Raw genomic sequence first — 20026 nt, 5'->3', positions numbered from 1 at the left:
CTGACGGGCCAGTATTGGCTACAGTTGGCTAACTGTTGGCATTTCTTGCCAACCATTAACCGACTGTATACCGCGTGTTTTTGAATCGTAAGTTTCCCGTAAGTTTGTAAATGTATATTATAAATATTCACTTAGACCATGCGACTAATTATCAAAATTATTCAAATAGATTCATTCAATGATTAAAACTATTCAATAGAGTTAGTTTAGTTTGAAGCTTTTTATTATTTTTTTTTCTTTCAAACGCTTTTTCTACCCTTTAATTAAACTTTTAAACTCAAACTCTCGTACACCTCTTAATATAACCGTTACGCTGGTAAGTAGAAATATTTTACATTTATCCATTAGTGACACATTCAGATATAATTTTTGACATTGGTTGAGTTTTTAATTTATTTTTATGATGACACCATTGTTGTATTTGTATAAGATATTTTAGCTCTATTTTAACTATTATCAAAAGTTTAAATACAGCTAAAATGTATATGTGCGTGTATAGTAGTATGTTTATGTGTGTATTTCTGTATGTATATGTATGTTTGTATGTATGTATCTATCTATCTATCTATCTATATATATATATATATATATATATATATATATATATATATATATATATATATATATATATATATATATATATATATATATATATATATATATACACACACACACACAGAGTGTCTGCCAGATCAGGGGAATTCAGGGAAAAGTCAGGGAAATCAGATATCTGCAAAAAATCTAGGATAATCAAGGAAATTAGGTTGAATTTTAAAAAAATCAGGGAGAAATCAGGGAAAATGGCTCTTCATCAAACTTACATAACTTAAATAAGTTGTACATAGTACATGTAATATAAAAGTTTATTTGGCAGATAGTTTTATGAACTTCACTTGCATCAAGCGAATCTTGAATCTTCACTTGCAAAAATGTACACAATTATACAACCCATATTAAATGTATCAATACTTGATACATTTAGTGTGGGTTGTATTATTGTTTACATTTTTGCAGTTGAAGAGCATTTTTCTAAATGAATCTAGGTCAATTTTTGTGAAGTTGAATTTGGGTAACTTTAAATTAAATCAAGGAAAACAGGTAGAAGATCAGGAAAGTATCAGGGAAAAGTCAGAGAAATCCACCTAAAAATATTGGCAGACATCCCTATGTATTTTGTATATATTGCATATAATATATGCCATATACAATATTGACATAATATGTGCAGTATATAAATAAATGGTATATGCAATTGTATATACAATATGACATATACATTTCATATTAAGCATATATAACATTTATATTATATTATATATATATATATATATATATATATATATATATATATATATATATATATATATATATATATATATATATATATTCATATAATGCATATAATTATAGCATTTTATTAAAAGGGACTTCGACTTCTAAAAACTATGAGAAAACTGTTCAAAATTTTGGGGATCAGGAAAGTAAGGTTTTGGATAAACTATTTGTTTTTTTGTTTTTGTTTTTGTTTTACTACTTGTTATACATTGTATATGTGTTAAGCATACATACATTGATTAAGATGCTGACATATTGACAAAGGAAAACTATTTATATTTTTTGTAAAAAAAATTAATTTGTGTTTTAATATAAGTCATAAATGGATGAAGGCTTTAAAAAAATACATATTTCATGTTACAAAAATACACATTTCTACTTTTTGATGCAGATAAAGGTTTTAAATAACGCTCTTTTCCATGCCCTTAATAACACAGCACAAAAATGTGCTAGAATACCATTTTTACAGCAATCAATTCACCTACAGGGATAAATAACATCAATGTTTAAAATTTTAACTCCAAATATTTGAGTTCCATAACACCTTTATCCATGTATGTCTTCAATTTAAAAACTAGATTGTGTTTTTGAAACCAGTTTTCCAATAAGATTCAAATGCAATCAAATATTATTTAATTATTTATGTATGTTTATAGAGAAGTTAGCAGCTTTGGAGTTAAGATTAACAAAACTGGAGCAAAAAAATAAGTTTTTAGAAGTTCAAAGTTTTTTGGATAATGAAGATATTGTTGTTCCCCCTGGCCTTCCAATGGAAAGTAAGGAAGATTTGGAGAGGTTTAACCTTATGATACAGATGAAATCTGAGATGGCTCTCTATAAAGTTTGAAATTATTTTTTGTATTATAATGTTTCTAGCAGTCTTCAGGTTGCGTTTAAACTAGTAACTATTATTTTATAAGATCAAAGATAAGTTTTTTTATAAGTCTTATAATTGTAATTTATCAAAGGTAATTTAATAATACCTTAGTTATATTATACCGCATTACATTTTCATTTACCTTTGAAAAAATAGTTTAAATAAAAAAGTTGTAATATGTAGGATTATTTGTTTTTAGGTCGAATATCTGCGTTCTATTGGCGGTAAAGTTGAACGTCCAAAATACATATGATGTGTGTTGGGAGCCATGTTTTCCAAAAATTTTAGCGTTTTATGTAATCTAAACGGATCTTCAAGTAAGATGATAGCTACTGGAATGGGCAAGGTTAAGTTGCGATGTTATCATTTTGTGTTAAAGTGCTTACTATGTAAGTATTACTAGTTATGTAAATTTTTAGTCTATTAAAGTCAACTGTATTTTTATATTTACAAAAATATGTTTACAACACTAAGAAAGAATATAATATGTTAGTACTTATGACAATTACCAGTGGTGTCATTAGTTGTGAATTTGTGAGATATTATATTCTCCCTTGGTGACTTGAACTTATTATCATATGCACATATTTTTAAAACTGCTAACCAGTTAATGTAATTCTTGATTTGCAAAGTATACGTATAAGAGCTTAAAAATAACTTAAAAATAATTTATATTTAAACAAAAAATAAATTGAGTTTTTAAATTTATTTTCATTTTATTCTTTTAGCAGCAGTAAGAATTCAGTATCTTAATTCCAAGGATAAAGATATTTACCCGATGGTTTCAAGATGGTTTCAGGGCGCAAATGATCAAGGAGATGGGCGAATAAATAGACAGACGAAAAGCAAGGTTATAAAAATCAGTTGCAGTTAATCAATGAAAAGAATATTTAGTTATTATTTTCTTTTGAAAATTTATAAAAGCTTATTTTTCTTGATTTTATTTATAAATCTAATTTTTCTTAATTATTATTAATAATTATCTAATAAATCGCCAGGTTTTTAAATATTAGCGTTTTACAATATTATTTTTAATTAAAGTTGCCAATATTAGTTTCAAACCTTTAATAATATTAACTACAATAATAGAATATTTTTAGTTCTTTATTTGTAAATATTTTTCTTTAACGGTCTGGAAATAAAAGTGTAAAAAATTTGTTCTTTTTTTTGTATTCAACTAAGTTATCAATAAATAATACAATATTTTGTGTCGACAGTAATACTGTTTGGTAAAGTCTGATATACAAACAATCACTATTAGATAGAAAATTAAATATGAAAAAGCAAAGTTATACTTTGTTATTAAGCAATATTCAAAACATGATTTATAACTTTTGCACTTTCAATTTAAGCGCAAAAGTGAATTTAAGAAATCGCGAAAAAAAAATCATATAGTTGGGCCGGTAATGGTACCAACTGTTAGCCAACTGTTTTATTACTGTTGGGCCGTTAATGGCAAACAATTGTTTAAAAACAGTTGGCTAAGTGTTGGTAAAAGCGTTACGTTTTTTTCACGGTACCAACTAAATAGCCGACTGTTGGCCCAACTGTAGCTAATAGTTGGTTATTAGGATCGGGCCAACTACTTACCAACTGTTCGATGTTTACTGGGATATTCATCGATAAGTTTTAAGTTTCATAGTATTATCTCTTAGCGTTCAAAAGTTATGACCATATAAAAATTACAGCCCCCTCAAATTGAGAGGGTTTAAAATTTATATGGTCATAATAATTGAAAGCTATCAGATAATACTATGAAACTTAAAAACTATCGATGAATATAAGTCTAGTTGAGAATAGTACAAAAAGTATTTCATTAACTTGTTGCTCTCGTGCTTGGGGCAAGTGTAGCAAAAATTTTGGGGCTTTTTTGTTCCCAGCCTCCAATCATCGCAATTTTTGGCAAACCCTCATTATTTAATATAAGTATAAACATATAAATGTTTGGAGTTAGCTCCATGTCTGGAAGTTAACTATCTCAAAGATCAAAAAATGCTGGATCCGCCTCTGTATATATATATATATATATATATATATATATATATATATATATATATACTACTTCTAGGCACATTGCGGGGACATAAGAAATTTTGTACATTTCGGGACATATTTTGAAATTGAAATAAAAATGTTTTTTCGATTAAGTTGTAACAGTAAATAATAAATTTAAGTGTGTTTTAACTTGGTTTTTAAGAACAGGTTAAATACAAGATTTTAGAAAATTTTAATGCATTTCGTGTCCCCGCATTGTTTTTTAAGCATATTGTGAACATTACGGGGACATCTTCTAAAATGCTTAATTAGTAGCGCTTTAATAAAAAAAATAAAGCACTGATTTAAGCGCTTAAACTTTAATAAACTGTTTTTATAATTATGAATATAAGAGGAATAATTTTGGATTATATTATGCCAAATAGTCAATTTAAATAGGGACAACAAGAAAATAAACAACTTGAAAAAATACTTTTATTACATATGTAACAATCTACATATTCATGTCTTGGCATCGTTTGTTCGAAAGTTTCGCCCTGATACTTACCTGTCGTCTGTTTTTCTCGCGATCATTAACTAGTTTTGAGCGGATTTTTGAGTATGGAAAATCAATTGCATTTTTTATTCGAAAGCCTTCTATTTCTTTTCGAGCTAGAAGAAGATTTACAGTATTTAAATATATTGCAGAAATTGATTACAGATTCTTAGACTATAAAAAGAAATGGTGGTATCAATAGCTTTAGAGTGTTTTATTATAACCTTAAATAAAAGGAAACCTATTTTTATCCAACAGTGATCAATGTCAAAAATAGTTAAAAAATAACCTAAAATTTGGCTTTTAAGTTACTTCTATCATACCAATTTTTTGGGATGGTACAAATTACTTACTTAGCCAATCAGAAATTCTTCCACAGATAAAATCCCCAAAGTAACAATTTAAAGCTTCAACCTGCTTTACAGTCCACTTTCTTGGTTTTGATTCTGAAAGATATTGTAAAGATATTGATTCTAAAAGATATTGTATTGGTAAAACTGAACTTGTTTAAAGAAAAAATACTTTTGTAATTTTAATAAATTTTAACAAAGTTTTTGTAACTTTTAGTAAAATAAAAACACTGGAAATAAGATCTTGTTTTTCATCTGAATCAAAATTTTCACTGTCCTCATCTTGACTTTCATTAATGTAAACAGGTTCATTTTCTTGAATCTTTTCTTCATTATTTTCTTTATTTCGATAATTAACTGAAAATATAATACAAACTATCATAAATTTTATAAAATATAATCCAATGAAATTTTTTTTATTAATTTGCTGTAAAAAAAAAAAAAAATTACCTCTTTTGATTGACCTTTTTGGATAAACTTTCAAGTTTAAACTGTTTAAAACTTTAGTGAAATTAGCACCAATATTTGAATCAATTGCCTTAACTGATACTTCTTCTTGTTCTCCTAAAAGTTAAATGAGGAGTTATGATTTTTTATTATAATACATAAGACAAAATTAATATTGAAAAATGTAAATTTAAAATTGTATAAGTCACCTGCAATAAATGAGGAACATTCATTTTTCAAAGTTGGATTATCAAACATAATTTCCTTATTAGGAAAATCACCAACTTTCTTCTTAATGCCAAAAACATCATTACCTAGATAAAGATCTTTTAGAATAAAAAAGAAATATTTAAATCTAATATAAAGATCATACAACTTTTTTAAAAGTTGAAATTGTTAACCTTTTAAAGTTAAAGTGTGAGAGTCATTTTCCTGAACAACATTCTCATCAGATTCTTTATCAACAACATTCTCGCTAGATTCATTCTCATAAACTTCCTTATCAGATTCTGGATATTTTAAAATAAAATAAAAATTAGCTGTTGCCTGAAAAGCATACACTTTAATTTAAAAAAATTATAAATCAGATACCTTTTGTAGCCAGATCCTGTATCACATCAAATTTTCCTAAAGTAAATTTAACAAAACAAAGTTTACTATATTGTGTGTTTATCTTGTAATTTTATAAAAACAGTAATTTTATAAATAAAAAAAATTAAACTAGGCCTAAAAATTTTTTAAAACACCTTTATACTTTGTGTTAATATTCTACAATTAAGCTTTACAAACTATAAATAGAAAATAAAAATCAAAAGATTTGTTACTTTACTCAAGTTAACTTTTAAGTATTTATGAATATACCAGAAACTAATACAAAAAATACATACCAGCATCAATTTTCATTAGTTGCTTCCCAACACGTGTTAATTCCAATAATGCCAATGGAGCCTGATAAAAATCTTGATTCATTTTTTCAGAATGTCCCATGTGGGAATAAAATAATTCTTTTCTTTATCTTCTACATCAAGAGATGCAAAAAGTGTGCTAATCCTATGCCGATTTTTTGAGGCTATTATGTCCTTTGGCGATTTTAATACTAACTTTGAACAAATTTTGTTCACTACATGCCACCCTGAAACATGATTTTCAGATCCTTTCGAGCTTGCAAATATAAACTTATTATTTGCAAGAACACCAACAACTTTACGGAAACTTTCGTTAGAAAGTTTTTTCATTGCAAGAATTGTATCTCCTGGAATAATTACTGGTACTAGATGGTTATTACCTTTTCCTGTCATGTAAATAACTTTCATAGACTTCACTAAAATACGGTCTAAACTGTCAAGTTTTTTGAGTCTTTGTTTATCAATCCATTCATCATTTTCTCCTTGCAACCAATCTGCTAACAAAATTCGAGCAGGTTCACCACCTCTTCTACCATTTAATAAAGTTATGCGTGCAAATGCAGCATTTCTAAGATTTTTATAGCTGCTTTCATCATCAAAATGAAATTTACTGCAGATTGAACTCATTACCTCCATTACGTGATTTTTAACAATAAGTAAATCATCTTCTTGTGAAAGTCTTGATGGTTTTCTTAAATTAATTTGTCGTTTTTTATTTAAATGGTATGTTGCATCACCAAAAAGATAATCCTGCCAACCCTTAAAAGATTGAATAAATTTGGAGATTTCAGCTGCCTCATCATCTCTCTTCCTAGAGTAAAATGAATACTGCACAAGAGTTGCAGATTTTTTGATAAGATAATACAAGTTTTGTTTTAAACCTGCTTTGAGAGAAGAATCGTCTCTTTTTGTATATAATTCTATAGCCTCAGAAAGTTGCTCAAAGTTACTCCGATTAAACATATCTAGAGAGTTGGAATATAAAGCATGTATACCATCCAGCTGCTTAAAAATATTATAGCAATTCGCAAGTCGCCGCATATCTCCCCTAACAGATCGAAAAACTTCTGCTGCTTTATCCTCTTTTTTGTGAAGTTTCCAATACAACTTTGAACCAATATATACAATATTTTCATTAGTGCAGCATAATTTACCAATCTCATCATTTCTAATTTTTCCTAAAACATTCTTTAAAAAACCTGGATCAAGATCTAGCGATTTGGGGATATCTAATGATTCAGTAGAAATAGGAATTGGTTCAACTGCATTAATTGTACTAAGTGAACATTTTTGAGCATGTCTTGTGAAGAACCTCTTGCTTATGAAACTGTTGCAAGCACTGCATCGCATTAAATTTTTCCATTTGGTACCACTTTTTTCACGTTGATATATAGGATTATCAGTGGAAGCCTGACTCTTATTGTACATTAATATTCCTTCTCTTCTTATTTTAGCAAAGAGTTTTTTACTAACTAACTTTGGCTGGTTCACAGCCTCAATAACCCGAGGCTCATTTCCATGCTTTTTTTTCAAATGTCTACTTAGCTTTTGTTTCATTTGGCCACAAAATATGCAGAGTCTAGATGGCCTTTTATTATCTGATAATCTCTAAAAAAAGAAAGTGTATCTAACATTTTAGTACTTTTAGAAATAAAACTAGAAAATTAAAAAATTTCTTAAGTTTATAAATATAGCAAAGGTTACTTTTCCAATAAGTTTCTTTTTGTATTCTACCTCTTTCATAACAATACCCTAAACAGATAAACTAACTTTAAAATAACAAACAAAATAAGTTCAACAGATAATATGCTCAATGTAACTCATTTTACCTCTCCATTACAGTCATCTACCTTTTGGACCCCAATGCAGTCATCTATTTTTTGGACCCCAATGCAGTCATCTATTTTTTGGACCACAATACAGTCATCTATTTTTTGGACCCCAATACAGTCATTTACTTTTTTTATGGCAGGGATCTAAGTAAAATGATCAATCAAAATAGTTAACTATTGTAATAATTTTTACACTGTATAATTCTTCTACAACTCACAATTTTAAATATGTTTTTAGATTCTATTATAAATAAAGCATTTAATATACCTTTAAAGTTCAGCATCAAAAACCTTCTCCAAAATAAAATCAAAAAACTCTTCCTCGCTTTCAGGAAACTTTTCTTCCATTTTATAATCTATACATTCATCATGCAGATTTACATCTTTGATATGCAAGGAACTCTATTGTTATACAAAATTTATATTTGGAAATTATCAACATTATTTAGCCAAATGCAATTTATAATCAATAAAATATAATAAAAATAAGACTTACTATTTTAGTAACATACTTTAAACTTTCACAATTATCTGAACTACAATTATCTGAACCACAATCACTGTCTCCAACAATTTCCTATTCAAAATATTGCAGAAAGTTGTGATTTACATAATCCATTTTGTAAATGTATTTATTTACATAAGTGAAATATGTTTACAACACATATATACAACTAATCCTATTTGATAGACTTGTGTAATACATTTCAAATCAAGATTGATATAAACAAATACCTTGACAAGCAAGTTATGACAAAAAAACGAAACAAAAATTGAATCATGCAAATTATATAACAGTAACCATTTACAAACCTCTGAAATGTTCAAGTCGTCATAAACTATTGAATCCTCAGATTCCATGTTTAATTAGAAATTTTTTCTAAGATTATATCAATAACATTTAAAAATTTAATATTAAAAAGCGCAAAAAAATCTCTATAATATGACTGAAAAAACGCGTTTAAAAAAAATTTGCTCTAAAAAAATTTTTACTTGTTACATACCTAATACAACATTCTAACAAGTTTAAAACTTATAATTCAATGTAAACAAACTTAAGTAAACAATTTGCTTTAAAAAAACTTAAATAACTATAAGAATCCACAAGAAATTTAACAAAATGTATAAGTCCCCGAATTGTTAATTTTAAACGCATTAAGAAATTCGAAGATTTAAACATATGGAAACTTCAATCCTTTTGCTTCATGGGAAATATTTGCATAAATTATCAAACTTTTACTAGAAACTATTGTTTACGGAGCCTAATATGGTCATATGACTTTAATTTATGAAAAAAAAAAAAAAAAACGTTATGAAATAAGCTTCAAAACTTTTCGGGGACACGATTATGTCCCCGTAAGACAAAAGTCCCCGCAAAGTCGCATTTTATCGCTCAAAAAGTTCCCGCAAGCTGCTATTAGAAATATATATATATATATACACACAATATACATTTGTATGATAATATACACATACTAATATACATATGTGTAATTATATAAATACTTCAATATATATATATATATATATATATATATATATATATATATATATATATATATATATATATATATATATATATATGTATATATATATATAAACTAATCTTCAAATACCACAAACAAAGAAAAACATATTGGATTATAAGGATCATTTTTTAAGAGATTTTGAACCAACGAATTATGAAGAAATTTACAAAAAAACCATGTCATTTGGAGTAAAATGTTCTCCGGATGATCCGATTCCAGCATATCTACTAAGAAATAATTTAAAAACATTTATACTTATATGGGTTGAAATTATAAACCTATTGCTAGAATCAAGCAACATGGATTGTTTAAAAAGTGCTAATTACTTCCAATAATAAAGAAGTTAGATTTGCCACAGATAGTGAAAACTTCTAAAATTATAGACCAGTTTCTAAAATTATAGATAGTTTCTAATTTAGTATTCATTAGAAAACTAATAGTATAATAATGCTAATAGTAAGAGTAGTTTTCAAGCGTCTTGATTCCCACATGACAACAAACAATCTTTATATAGAATATCAATATAGATACAAAAAACATCATTCAACTGTAACACTTTTACTTTAGCTTACCAATGATATATTTGAACTCTTCATTAAGGTGGCTTCACAGGAAATGTTTTTTTTTTAGTAAAATAACTTAAATCTGTTCTAAAATCAGTTTTATAAATTCAATTTAATGAAAATAACAGTAAAATATAAATGCTTATTGAAAAAAAAAAAAAAAAAGAGGACTTTATTTATAAAAAACGCATAAAAAAGCATATATTTATTTATTTTTCAAAACACGATTAAACCAGAATGGCTAATTAAAACAACTCGCAACTTTGCAATATTATTATCTGATATATGAGGTAGAGGATGAACTAAGATCAATATATAAAAACAAAAACATTTCTTTTAAGTCCCTAAAAACTGAAAATTGACTAATTTTTAGGGGGTAGGGTTCAAAAAAAGACTTAGCAATCAATAAATATTCATTCAATTATCAAGATTCTAGTTCATTCTCTACATATATATGTATTGGACAATTAGGGAAAATTTGAAGGTCTAAGCATTTTTTAATGTTGAGATATCGTGTTTTGAGTTTATAAATTATGTTAAAATCTTCATTTTTAGATATAAGGCAAATAAGTTAAAAAAGTTTTAAAAACATCCCTTTTTGTAGCTATTTTTTAATAATTGTTCTTGATCTTTATCAATCCAACCTTTCCTAATTCCTCTCAACTCTTTTCTTCTTTTTTTTTTTTTTTTGGTTGTCCTTTTTTCACCATATTCTGTAACCGCTTTCGGTCTTTTTTTACTTTTTCCGTTTTCAGTACCAAAAGATTCCTCTTCCAATTTCACGGAATCCAATTACCATTCTCAGGTTAACATCAAACATGTTTCTACCTTTTTTATCATTTTTAACAATGTTTGAAGTAAAATTACTGTATGTAAAAGAACATTGTGCATTTGTACATGTTAAAATAAGTTTATGGGAGAAACCCATTCTGCTAGAATAATCATCTGTGATGTTAACTTTACTTTTACAATCAGGACATGCACTAACCAAATCAAATAACTGTTTGATAAAAATAAAATTAACAAGAAGAAAATAATCATTTGTGTCGGCATTACTTGTATCTTCGACATCAAACTTTAACTTTTTAGAACTGATACATGAAACATTTTCAGACAAGTTACCAGTTACATTCGTATCTTTAATACATTTGGTGTGCTTGTTACCACTAAATTTTCTCTTCTTAGATCTTGAAGTATTCTTATAATTACCCATTATATATTTAATTTATTAATCTAAAAAAATATTTCAAGTAAACATTGTATCAACACAATTTGTGTTAGTATAATGGTTTTGTCACAAGAAGTAATTAAATGATCGTGAAATGATGCAATTTTAATAAGTGGAACGGTTTTATTTTTAAAACTGAACATGGTTAGCCTCTAAACTAAATCTTTTATAATTGCAGAACACGAAAACATACCAAAAGAGTGGTTAAACAAAAGTTCACAAATGGTTTGAATAATTTTTAGTTAATTGTACCCAAAAAGTTAAAATTGGAACTCATATACCTCAAACCAAAATGCAAAATATAGAAGCAAGGTAAAGTTACGGATCCAAAACTCTTTAAATATCTGAAAATAATCAAAAAGTTTAGGTGTAATACTCAACAATGAATTATCTTTAGAAACACAAATAAATAAGATATATATATATATATATATATATATATATATATATATATATATATATGTATATATATATATATATATATGTAAATTAGTAGAAAATCTTTATTGATGAAACACAGTGTTAAATGAGAAAAAATTTTATTAAGTGATTTTCTACTAATTAATAATTGCTCTGTTTTTTTAAGAACATCGAGCACTCTACTTTGTAGAATACATTTTAAAATTGATTTTATATATATATATATATATATATATATATATATATATATATATATATATATATATATATATGTTGTGATAAAGTTATAAATGCTCTATAACTCTAGAGCTCTATAACTATTCTTAACAGTTTAGACTAAACTGTTTATCTTTTAAAGATATCTACACTATTGATAAATCAACGATGTCTAAGTTAATTCTATTGATTTAATTTTAATACTTAAAGAAATGATTGAAATAAATGAATTGATGATTACTCAGCTGTGTGAATCTGATCAGATTTGCATATGAAAAGGTAGCAATGTTAAAGAAGCAAACAATCATCAATTATTGGTTTATAGGTTATTGCTTTGGAAACCTCGTTAAATCTTTATCCTAAGTAAACAGTTCCATTTAAAGCTATTTAATTGTTAAAGCAAATTGAAAACATTTTTATTCGTGTTTCTTGTTGTATGAAAAGAACATATATGCCATAATCAACACTTTTTCATAAAAATTTACTTTTGAAATTTTACCAACTTTGGAAGACATTTCATGTTGCAACTGTTTCAAAGCTAATTAAGAAATAAGAGTTTTTAATATTTAGAAAACAAAAACTTGATTTATATCACGTGACACGATTCATGAAATTATTAGCCTGTTATTGTTAGCCTCGTACACAATCAGCGGTTATATTTTCATCAAAACCTACGGCAACCGCTTTTCTATCTGCGCAAACGGTGCAAATGATACTGCCTACAGCTAATGATACTGCCAATTGTGTACGGAAAAAAAATCCGCATAGCCGCTAGACCGAAAACTCCAAAATTGTTGATAAGGTTTTATCTTAACCCTTAACCGCGCTATTTTTGTAACTAGAAGAGAAAAGTTATGAGTCTTGAAATTAACTTTAAACAGTCCCTAAAAAGCAAACAAACAAACATATAAAAAAAAATTTTCTTTTTGGGGGGGGGGGGGGCGAAAATTTGGGTGCGTGACTTTTTCGTCATAGTGAGCAGAAAAGGGAAAGAAAAAAAAAAATTTGGAAAATAAAAAATTAGTAAATTCATATATTTTTATTGACACTAGTTGCAGTAATTAGGCATTTATTCAGTTATAAAAACTAAATTATGCAAAACATCATAATTGGTCCTGAAAATTAAATTTATTTGTTACAAAATTGCAAAAAAAATTTGAACAACAATTCATATTTACTAGATAAATAATAAAAAAAATATTGGTTCCTTCAAGCACTAGTGATATTTGAACTAGCTCAAACTGTCTAGTAACAAATACCGTATATATTGACTAGGTAAATTATAATACTGTAATTTGAAATCCTTTTTCTAAAACAAGCTTTTTATAGGTCTGTTTTATTAAAATATTTATATAACATTAGGTTATACTCCATGAAATTTCATAAAACAGTTAGATGTCGAATTAAGACAAAGATGAGCATCGCACTTAGTGCACTTGATTACTGGCACTGCCTTACAACTTGGAAATCTGCATCTCCCTCTTGTTGTTACAATTGGCCAATGATCAAATTGATCATTTTGAATAGGTTTAGGGGGAATTTTAGTTGCAGCTCCTCCACCTCCCTTAGAAACCTTTGCTCTCTGAAGCTTATCAACATCGATTGATGGTCTACCTCGCTTGGTTGTAACTTTGTTTTCACGAGTAAGACACAGGGCTATTTGATATTTAAATGTTTGATGTTTTATAATCTTTCTAGGATCTAAGCATGGCAAACTCGCACATTGAGTAGTGCGAGTAATTTTGATGGCGAATAATAGAAAAATATTCGCTGCGAGTATAGTACGAGTATTGATAATCGTAATGCGAGTACTGCGATTTCAAAAAATTTACACTCGCGCAAGATGCGATCAGTGCGAGTATAAAATTCGCATTTTTTGCCTAAAAATTATACTACTCGACCAAAATAAATACAACTCGCAAAATCTCGCATATCTCGCCGAAGTAAAAAAAAATTTATCTGATTTTCATTTATTTTTCTCATATTTTTAACACATTTTGAACATAATTACAAAAAAGGTTCATCATCATCCTGAGTAAAGTCCTGAAGACACAAGCTCAGTGATTTCATTAGCTGAAAGTCTTTTTTTACTTGACAAATCATGTCTTTGTGTAGTACTTTTCCTTGCAACATGTTTCTTTTGGGGTGGTGGTGCTGTTGGTTGTGAAAAAGCCTTTGCTGAGGCTGATGTTCCTTCTCCCAAATTTATCTGTTTTTTTGAGTGTCTTTCTTTGTTAATTTTCTCAGAGACACTTTTCTGAGATATACTTGGTTCTTCAGTTATTTGAAAATCATCAAGATCATCCTCATCTATGAGTGTTTTTGAAGCACTGTAATCATCAACAGGCTTTTTTCTCTTCAGTATATCTGACATTTTAACAGGTTTCTTCTTAGGAGGGCTGTTACTGCATGATGATTCTGATTCTGATGATGTTGGAGTTCTAGGATGTTTTCTTTTCTTTGATGAAGGAGGAGGTGGTGGTGTTGGTAGGTCATCATCTTGTGATGATTGACATGTTTTGTCCCAATTTTTGATGTCTGGTTGCACTCTCATAAAGTTCTTGTTAATGAAGAGGAGTTTACTGGTGGTTTCTGGTTCTAGGTTGTGTCTATTGTCTGTCATTATATTACCACCTGTAGAAAACATTCTTTCAGAAGTAGCAGAGGTGACTGGGATACTGAGGTAATGTCTTGCCCATTTGGCCAAGAGTGGAAATTTCTGTTCTTTTTTGGCCCACCATTTTAAAGGATCATTTTTGGTTTCCCTAGCTTCTGAGTGGAAACTGTCCAATTCCAGTTGCAATGGTGGTTTACAATCAGCACCAGTTCTTTCTTTCAATGCTTTCCTTGCCTCAGGTGTGTTTTCAATTTCTGCTAACTCCAGATCATACTGAGAAAAAGGGTCAAAAGGTGCATCAACTTTTAAAACATTTGAATGATTTGATACATGCACTTGCATGGATTCCAATGACTTATCTCTTTCATCATTCCATTTCTTTGTTGTAGGATCCTTTTAGACTATATATTCCTCCCAGTAGTCCTTGTAGCTTTCATCAGTTTCAACTCTTATAACAGTTTTGTCTTCTTGAACAACATTAATATTTCTTTTCAAATTCATTGCGCTGCCTTTATAATAAGGATGAAGTAGACAGGCAAGGGCATAGACCTTGTTTTCGGCTCCATAGTCTGGGATTCTTTTTTCTAATTCACCTTGACAAATCTGTACAAAACTAGTCAATGCTGCTTTATACCGTCCGGCTAAGTCAGCAGTTTGTACAATGCTCTTACACATGAGGTGTATTCTCCTCAAACCAATCAAAACATAGGGAGAAGTCGGATTCTTATCTGAAGACAGATATTCAGACACACTTTTCACTGTTTGGAGGTAATTGTTCAAATACTTCAGTACCACAACTTCTTCTTCATCAGGAATGAATGTTGTGTAATGTTCTGTGTCATCAAACCTTCCAGTTTTTTCTTTTGCATACAGAAGTGCTTTTTCCATTTTGAGTATTGAAGCAATCATCATTTGAACAGAATTACACCTGGTGTCACAGGGTTGCACAATTTTCAAAGGTTTGATGTTCAGCTCTTCACAGTACTTGACAATGTCTCTATTGTCATTGTGGCTTTGGTGAGTTTTTCTTGCTAAGTTCTTGCATTTTTGAATAATTTTTTCAATAGCTGGCTGTTTATCACAGGCATGTCTCAAGCAAGTGTTCAAGATGTGAGATATGCAAGTTAAATGTTCAAAAACTTTTCTACTGTCCCTGCACATGGCAGCTCTCATGTTTTTAGCAGCATCAGTAACACAGTAGGTTGTTAGGTGATTAGAGTTCAGAGCATCATATTTTTCAACCATTTCATCAAATGCTCCTGCAATGTTTGCTGCATTATGTTTCTCATTGAAGTTTTGAATGTCTAACGCAATGCACTTCATTTCATAATCAGTTGTTATGTACTGCACACTCAAAGAAATAAAGGGATCACCATTGGGGGCAGTCCATCCATCAGTTGTAAAAGTGACATTCTTCAAGTCATTATTTAGTTCATTATTAACATCATCTTTCAAGTTGGTATAGACTTTGTCCAACTTAGCTCCAGCCATTGTTTTTCTTGTTTTCATATGGAACCTAGGTGCAATGTTGGAAAATACACTCTTGAATCCTGGTAAATCAACAGTTGAAAATAGAAGGTTACAAGTTGCCAAGAGCAGAACAATTTGTGTGTCAAAGTTTAATTGTTGGACACTTTGGGAGGATTGTTTACAACCCTGAGTATAGTTTTCAATGCTTGATTAAGTTGTTGTTGTTCTTTTCAATCCTCTGTAAAAATATATATATATATAATTAGCGAAATTACTCGATTTCATGGCGAGTAATAATAATATAATGCGAGTATGTGTTATTACTCACAAAACCTATATACTACTCGCCATTCGTCATAGACTTATCGCGAGTAGAACATAGTATTTTGATCACCAAACAAAGTTTGGTGATTCTAAAAATTGGTATTCTTATGGGCATATATTTTCGACGGAAGTAACGTGGCATTCAACTCTATGGTTGGAAAGTGACACACCATATTGAAGAAAAAATAATATTAAGATTGAGTTAAATGTTAAAAAAAGTACTTAAGTAATGTATTAGAAACTAAAAAGTTAACAAATATTCTAAATAAAAGGGTCTACATAAAGAATTAATATTAAAATATGTAGCATATATATTTAATTTATAATTATTTTTATATTTTTAGAAAAACCTAATAAAAACGCTTCAGCGACATCTAGCATGTACTCGACTTCAAGTTAGTTATACTCGCGAAATAATATGCGTTACTCGCAAATTAATGAACAAATGAACTCGCAAAACCTATCAATTACTCGAATAACTATCGCGAGTAATATATTAAATTTTTAAGTACTTTCTTTACATTTAACTCAATCTTAAACTATATAATAATAATATTTAAAACATTTACTGAGATTGACCAACTCCTTCTTTTGCTGCTTCCTCCTCTTGTCTTAATTTTTTCTTTTCTTGTTCAGCTTTATTAGCAGCCTTTTCAAGAAAATAGTTGTCATAAAAACTGTCATGTTTATATCTAAAAGAAATTAAAAAATTAGATAGTAATCGCAAAAAAAAACCAAACAAATCGCATATTATAACTACTATTCGAAGTGTAATCGCTAAATAATTAAGTTTCACTTAAAAGTTAAACATAAACTTAAACTTAATAAACTTTAACTAAAAAAATTATAGCGGCATAACATAATAAATTTACTACTAATCGCAAAATACTCGAACTAATCGGAAAAAAAGCATACTAATCGCAGTATAATATTAAAAGTTATAAAAGAATACATAAAAATAAACAAAAAATGAATAAATTGATAAAATTTGACTTACTTTAAATAGTTGATTATTCCAGTTGTTGTTCCTTCATTCATTTTAATTTGAGCTTTACAAGTTTTACAGAGTGCAAAATTTGTAGCTCTCTTCTTTGGGTTCTTGGCTGGCTCTTTCTTGTCAAGCTTTTTAAAGTAATTCCAAACTGGTATGTTACTCATTTTTGAGAAATTTAGGAAACCTTTTTGGTAGATGTGTTCAGTTTGGTTTGTAAATTGGTAATGATTTTAAATTTAAAATGACTAGTTAATGTTTACTTACAGTTTGATTAATTTTTTTTTATTGACGTCAAATTAAGGCGGTATTAAAAAATTTAGTGCGAATATCATTAAATAAAGGCGAGTATAATTAAATTTTTATTAGATTACTAATATTATTAAATTTTAATGAAATAAAAGAATTTTATTGCGATTAATATTAAATTTTTCGCGAGTATAATTAATTTTTAATGAAATTCTACAAAAAATTCCGATTAATATTAAATTATTGCGGGTACTTGAGGGAATTTACTGAATTCTTCACATTTTAATGAGATGGCGCTGAATATTTTCTTGGTTTTTATGAATATGACGTAAAAAATAAAAATGTGTCCTTTTTATATAAAAATAACAACAATTTCTCAAAAATCAGTATCAAATTACTATTTTTTTACTAATAAAATTTTATTACTATCAATAAGAAAGTTCTTTTTTACTTTAAAACTCAATTTAATCTTTATATGTACTTTGATATAGACTTGAATAGAATACTATACTTTACAGTAATGCTTACAATCCGTTCATGCTCAAGCATTTTTTGTAAGTTTACACTAAGGTGTAAACTTTTTTGAAATTTTAAATAATAGCTAAATTATATTTGCGAGTACTGCGATTATGTTTTATTATTAGTGCGAGTAGAATGAATATTGCGAGTATTCAATAAAACTTCTTAGAAAATTAAAAACATATGAATGTCAGAAATAAATTTTAAAAAAATAATTTAAAAAGGCGAGTACAGCGAATAATGTTATTTTTTTCGAGGAATTCGAGTATTTTTGATACAAAGCGAGTAAAAATGAGAAGTGCGAGTATTCCACGAGTAATCATGAGTAGTAATTTAATATTTTTAATGATACTCTCAATGTGAGATAGGCGAGTAGAAACTTTATGCGAATACTGCGATTATCGAGTATTGCGTAAATAACAGTACTCGCAAATCGAGTATAATATATTAATTTTTATAAATACTCGAAACTGCGAATACCGAGTATTCGCACAAAAAATAAAAAAGCGAAAATTGTCATTGCGAGTAATCGCACACTTTTTTACTACTCAAAAAAGCGAATTTTGCTGCGAAAAGTGCGAATAAGAGAGTATGCGAGTATTCGCGCTGCGAGTTTGCCATGCTTACTAGGATCCGTTATTCCGCTAAGTCTTGCGTCTCGCCTGTATGTGTTCCATGCTTGAACGACTATGGTGTCAAGTAAATGAAAAATTATCCAATGATATTATTTCTTTGATCGTATTGGATTTCTATAAAGGGCGATGAGCATGTCTAGCAGGTCCACTCCTCCCATACACTTGTTGTAAAGTTTCACAACATCCGGACAATCAACAATAATTCTTCTTTTAGTCACTCTGTCATAACGACTTATTTTGCCAAGGAGTGCTATACCAGCATAAGTAGAAACTAATATTACCCCACGGTTATCATACCACTTTACTTTTCGCACCTCAACATCATTGAAGAGAGTTGTATGAATAACAGACGCACCTCTCCCTTTCTTTTTGAGTTCCTTATCATTTGGCACATTACAACTAGGTAATCTATTCAACCGAGCTGTGCCAACATAATGAATACCTTCTTTTTCACAAATTGATACAAGATTCATACCTGTGAACCAATTGCCACAATATACTTTGTGTACTACATTCCTAGGAATGTTTTGAAGAAGTCTAAGTACAATATTTCCTGATGACATAATATCAGGTTGACCTGGACAAGTTTGTATAGCCCCATCATAAATCTCAAAATTATTGATTAGTCCATCTACCCCGCATGACACAAATATTTTACAGCCCAACTTTTTGGGCTTCTTTTGATTATACTGTTTGAGCCCCGATTTACCTTTGAATGGCACAACTTGTTCATCACAAGATAAATGTTCCCCTGGAACCATTTTTGAGAAGTTTGCATTCAATGCATCAGCTAAAGGCCTAATTTTAAAAAGTTTATCTGAGCAGTTTTCAGGACATTTCTCATTATCGACCACATGAAGATTTTTTTAATTGTTTCAAATCTCCTACGACTCATGACATCTGCTACTTTATCGTAACGCATCTCTCTATCCCAAAACATTCGACTACAACTCATTTTTACAATACACATCAATAAAATTATTCCAAAG

At 28.5% G+C, this 20026-nt stretch overlaps 3 protein-coding genes, 1 long non-coding RNA gene and 1 pseudogene across 7 annotated transcripts; 1 reads left to right on the top strand and 4 right to left on the bottom strand.

Annotated features, from left to right (window-relative positions):
• Window positions 1-1463: 1463 nt before the first annotated feature.
• Window positions 1464-3571, top strand: LOC149880810 (uncharacterized). 2 transcript variants are annotated; one of them, XR_016446042.1, is made up of 4 exons: window positions 1464-1481; window positions 1992-2176; window positions 2412-2601; window positions 2941-3571. It is a non-coding gene; the product is annotated as an uncharacterized LOC149880810 (long non-coding RNA). The 2 variants fall into 2 exon arrangements; XR_016446041.1 differs by lacking the exon at window positions 1464-1481 and having other exon boundaries at window positions 1847-2176.
• A 1096-nt stretch (window positions 3572-4667) lies between these two features.
• On the bottom strand, window positions 4668-8422 carry LOC145189505 (uncharacterized). Of its 3 annotated transcripts, XM_090069454.1 has the most exons (11): window positions 8403-8422; window positions 8274-8294; window positions 8149-8209; window positions 6427-8052; window positions 6131-6166; window positions 5941-6048; window positions 5749-5865; window positions 5543-5656; window positions 5324-5449; window positions 5096-5188; window positions 4668-4858 (listed from the first exon to the last, which is right to left on the bottom strand). In XM_090069454.1, exons 4-11 carry the CDS (start codon window positions 6524-6526, stop codon window positions 4701-4703), a joined length of 852 nt encoding a protein of 283 aa, XP_089925580.1. In that variant the 5' UTR covers window positions 6527-8052; window positions 8149-8209; window positions 8274-8294; window positions 8403-8422; the 3' UTR covers window positions 4668-4700. The 3 variants fall into 3 exon arrangements, with proteins under 3 accessions (XP_089925580.1, XP_089925579.1, XP_089925582.1); XM_090069453.1 differs by having other exon boundaries at window positions 8149-8196; window positions 8274-8420; XM_090069456.1 differs by having other exon boundaries at window positions 5749-5853; window positions 8149-8196; window positions 8274-8416.
• On the bottom strand, window positions 6551-9137 carry LOC145183746 (uncharacterized). Its single transcript, XM_090067887.1, has 7 exons — window positions 9090-9137; window positions 8773-8853; window positions 8568-8678; window positions 8274-8420; window positions 8149-8196; window positions 6641-8052; window positions 6551-6557 (listed from the first exon to the last, which is right to left on the bottom strand). Exons 1-7 carry the CDS (start codon window positions 9135-9137, stop codon window positions 6551-6553), a joined length of 1854 nt encoding a protein of 617 aa, XP_089924013.1.
• A 5102-nt stretch (window positions 9138-14239) lies between these two features.
• LOC149880809 (uncharacterized) lies at window positions 14240-15191 on the bottom strand (annotated as a pseudogene).
• Window positions 14459-18852, bottom strand: LOC149880808 (uncharacterized). Its single transcript, XM_090069868.1, has 4 exons — window positions 18101-18852; window positions 17641-17765; window positions 17213-17335; window positions 14459-16557 (listed from the first exon to the last, which is right to left on the bottom strand). The coding sequence occupies exon 4, from the start codon at window positions 16356-16358 to the stop codon at window positions 15246-15248; it is 1113 nt and encodes a 370-aa protein (XP_089925994.1). The 5' UTR covers window positions 16359-16557; window positions 17213-17335; window positions 17641-17765; window positions 18101-18852; the 3' UTR covers window positions 14459-15245.
• Between the last annotated feature and the right edge of the window lie 1174 nt (window positions 18853-20026).

The sequence above is a fragment of the Hydra viridissima genome, unplaced genomic scaffold (assembly GCF_058129835.1).
Source record: "Hydra viridissima isolate aposymbiotic clone 2 unplaced genomic scaffold, HvirCarnegie_v1 scaffold_12, whole genome shotgun sequence".
NCBI classification, from domain to species: domain Eukaryota; kingdom Metazoa; phylum Cnidaria; class Hydrozoa; order Anthoathecata; family Hydridae; genus Hydra; species Hydra viridissima.
Note: the sequence above shows the minus strand (reverse complement) of the source record. Positions and strands in the feature narration are given on the sequence as shown.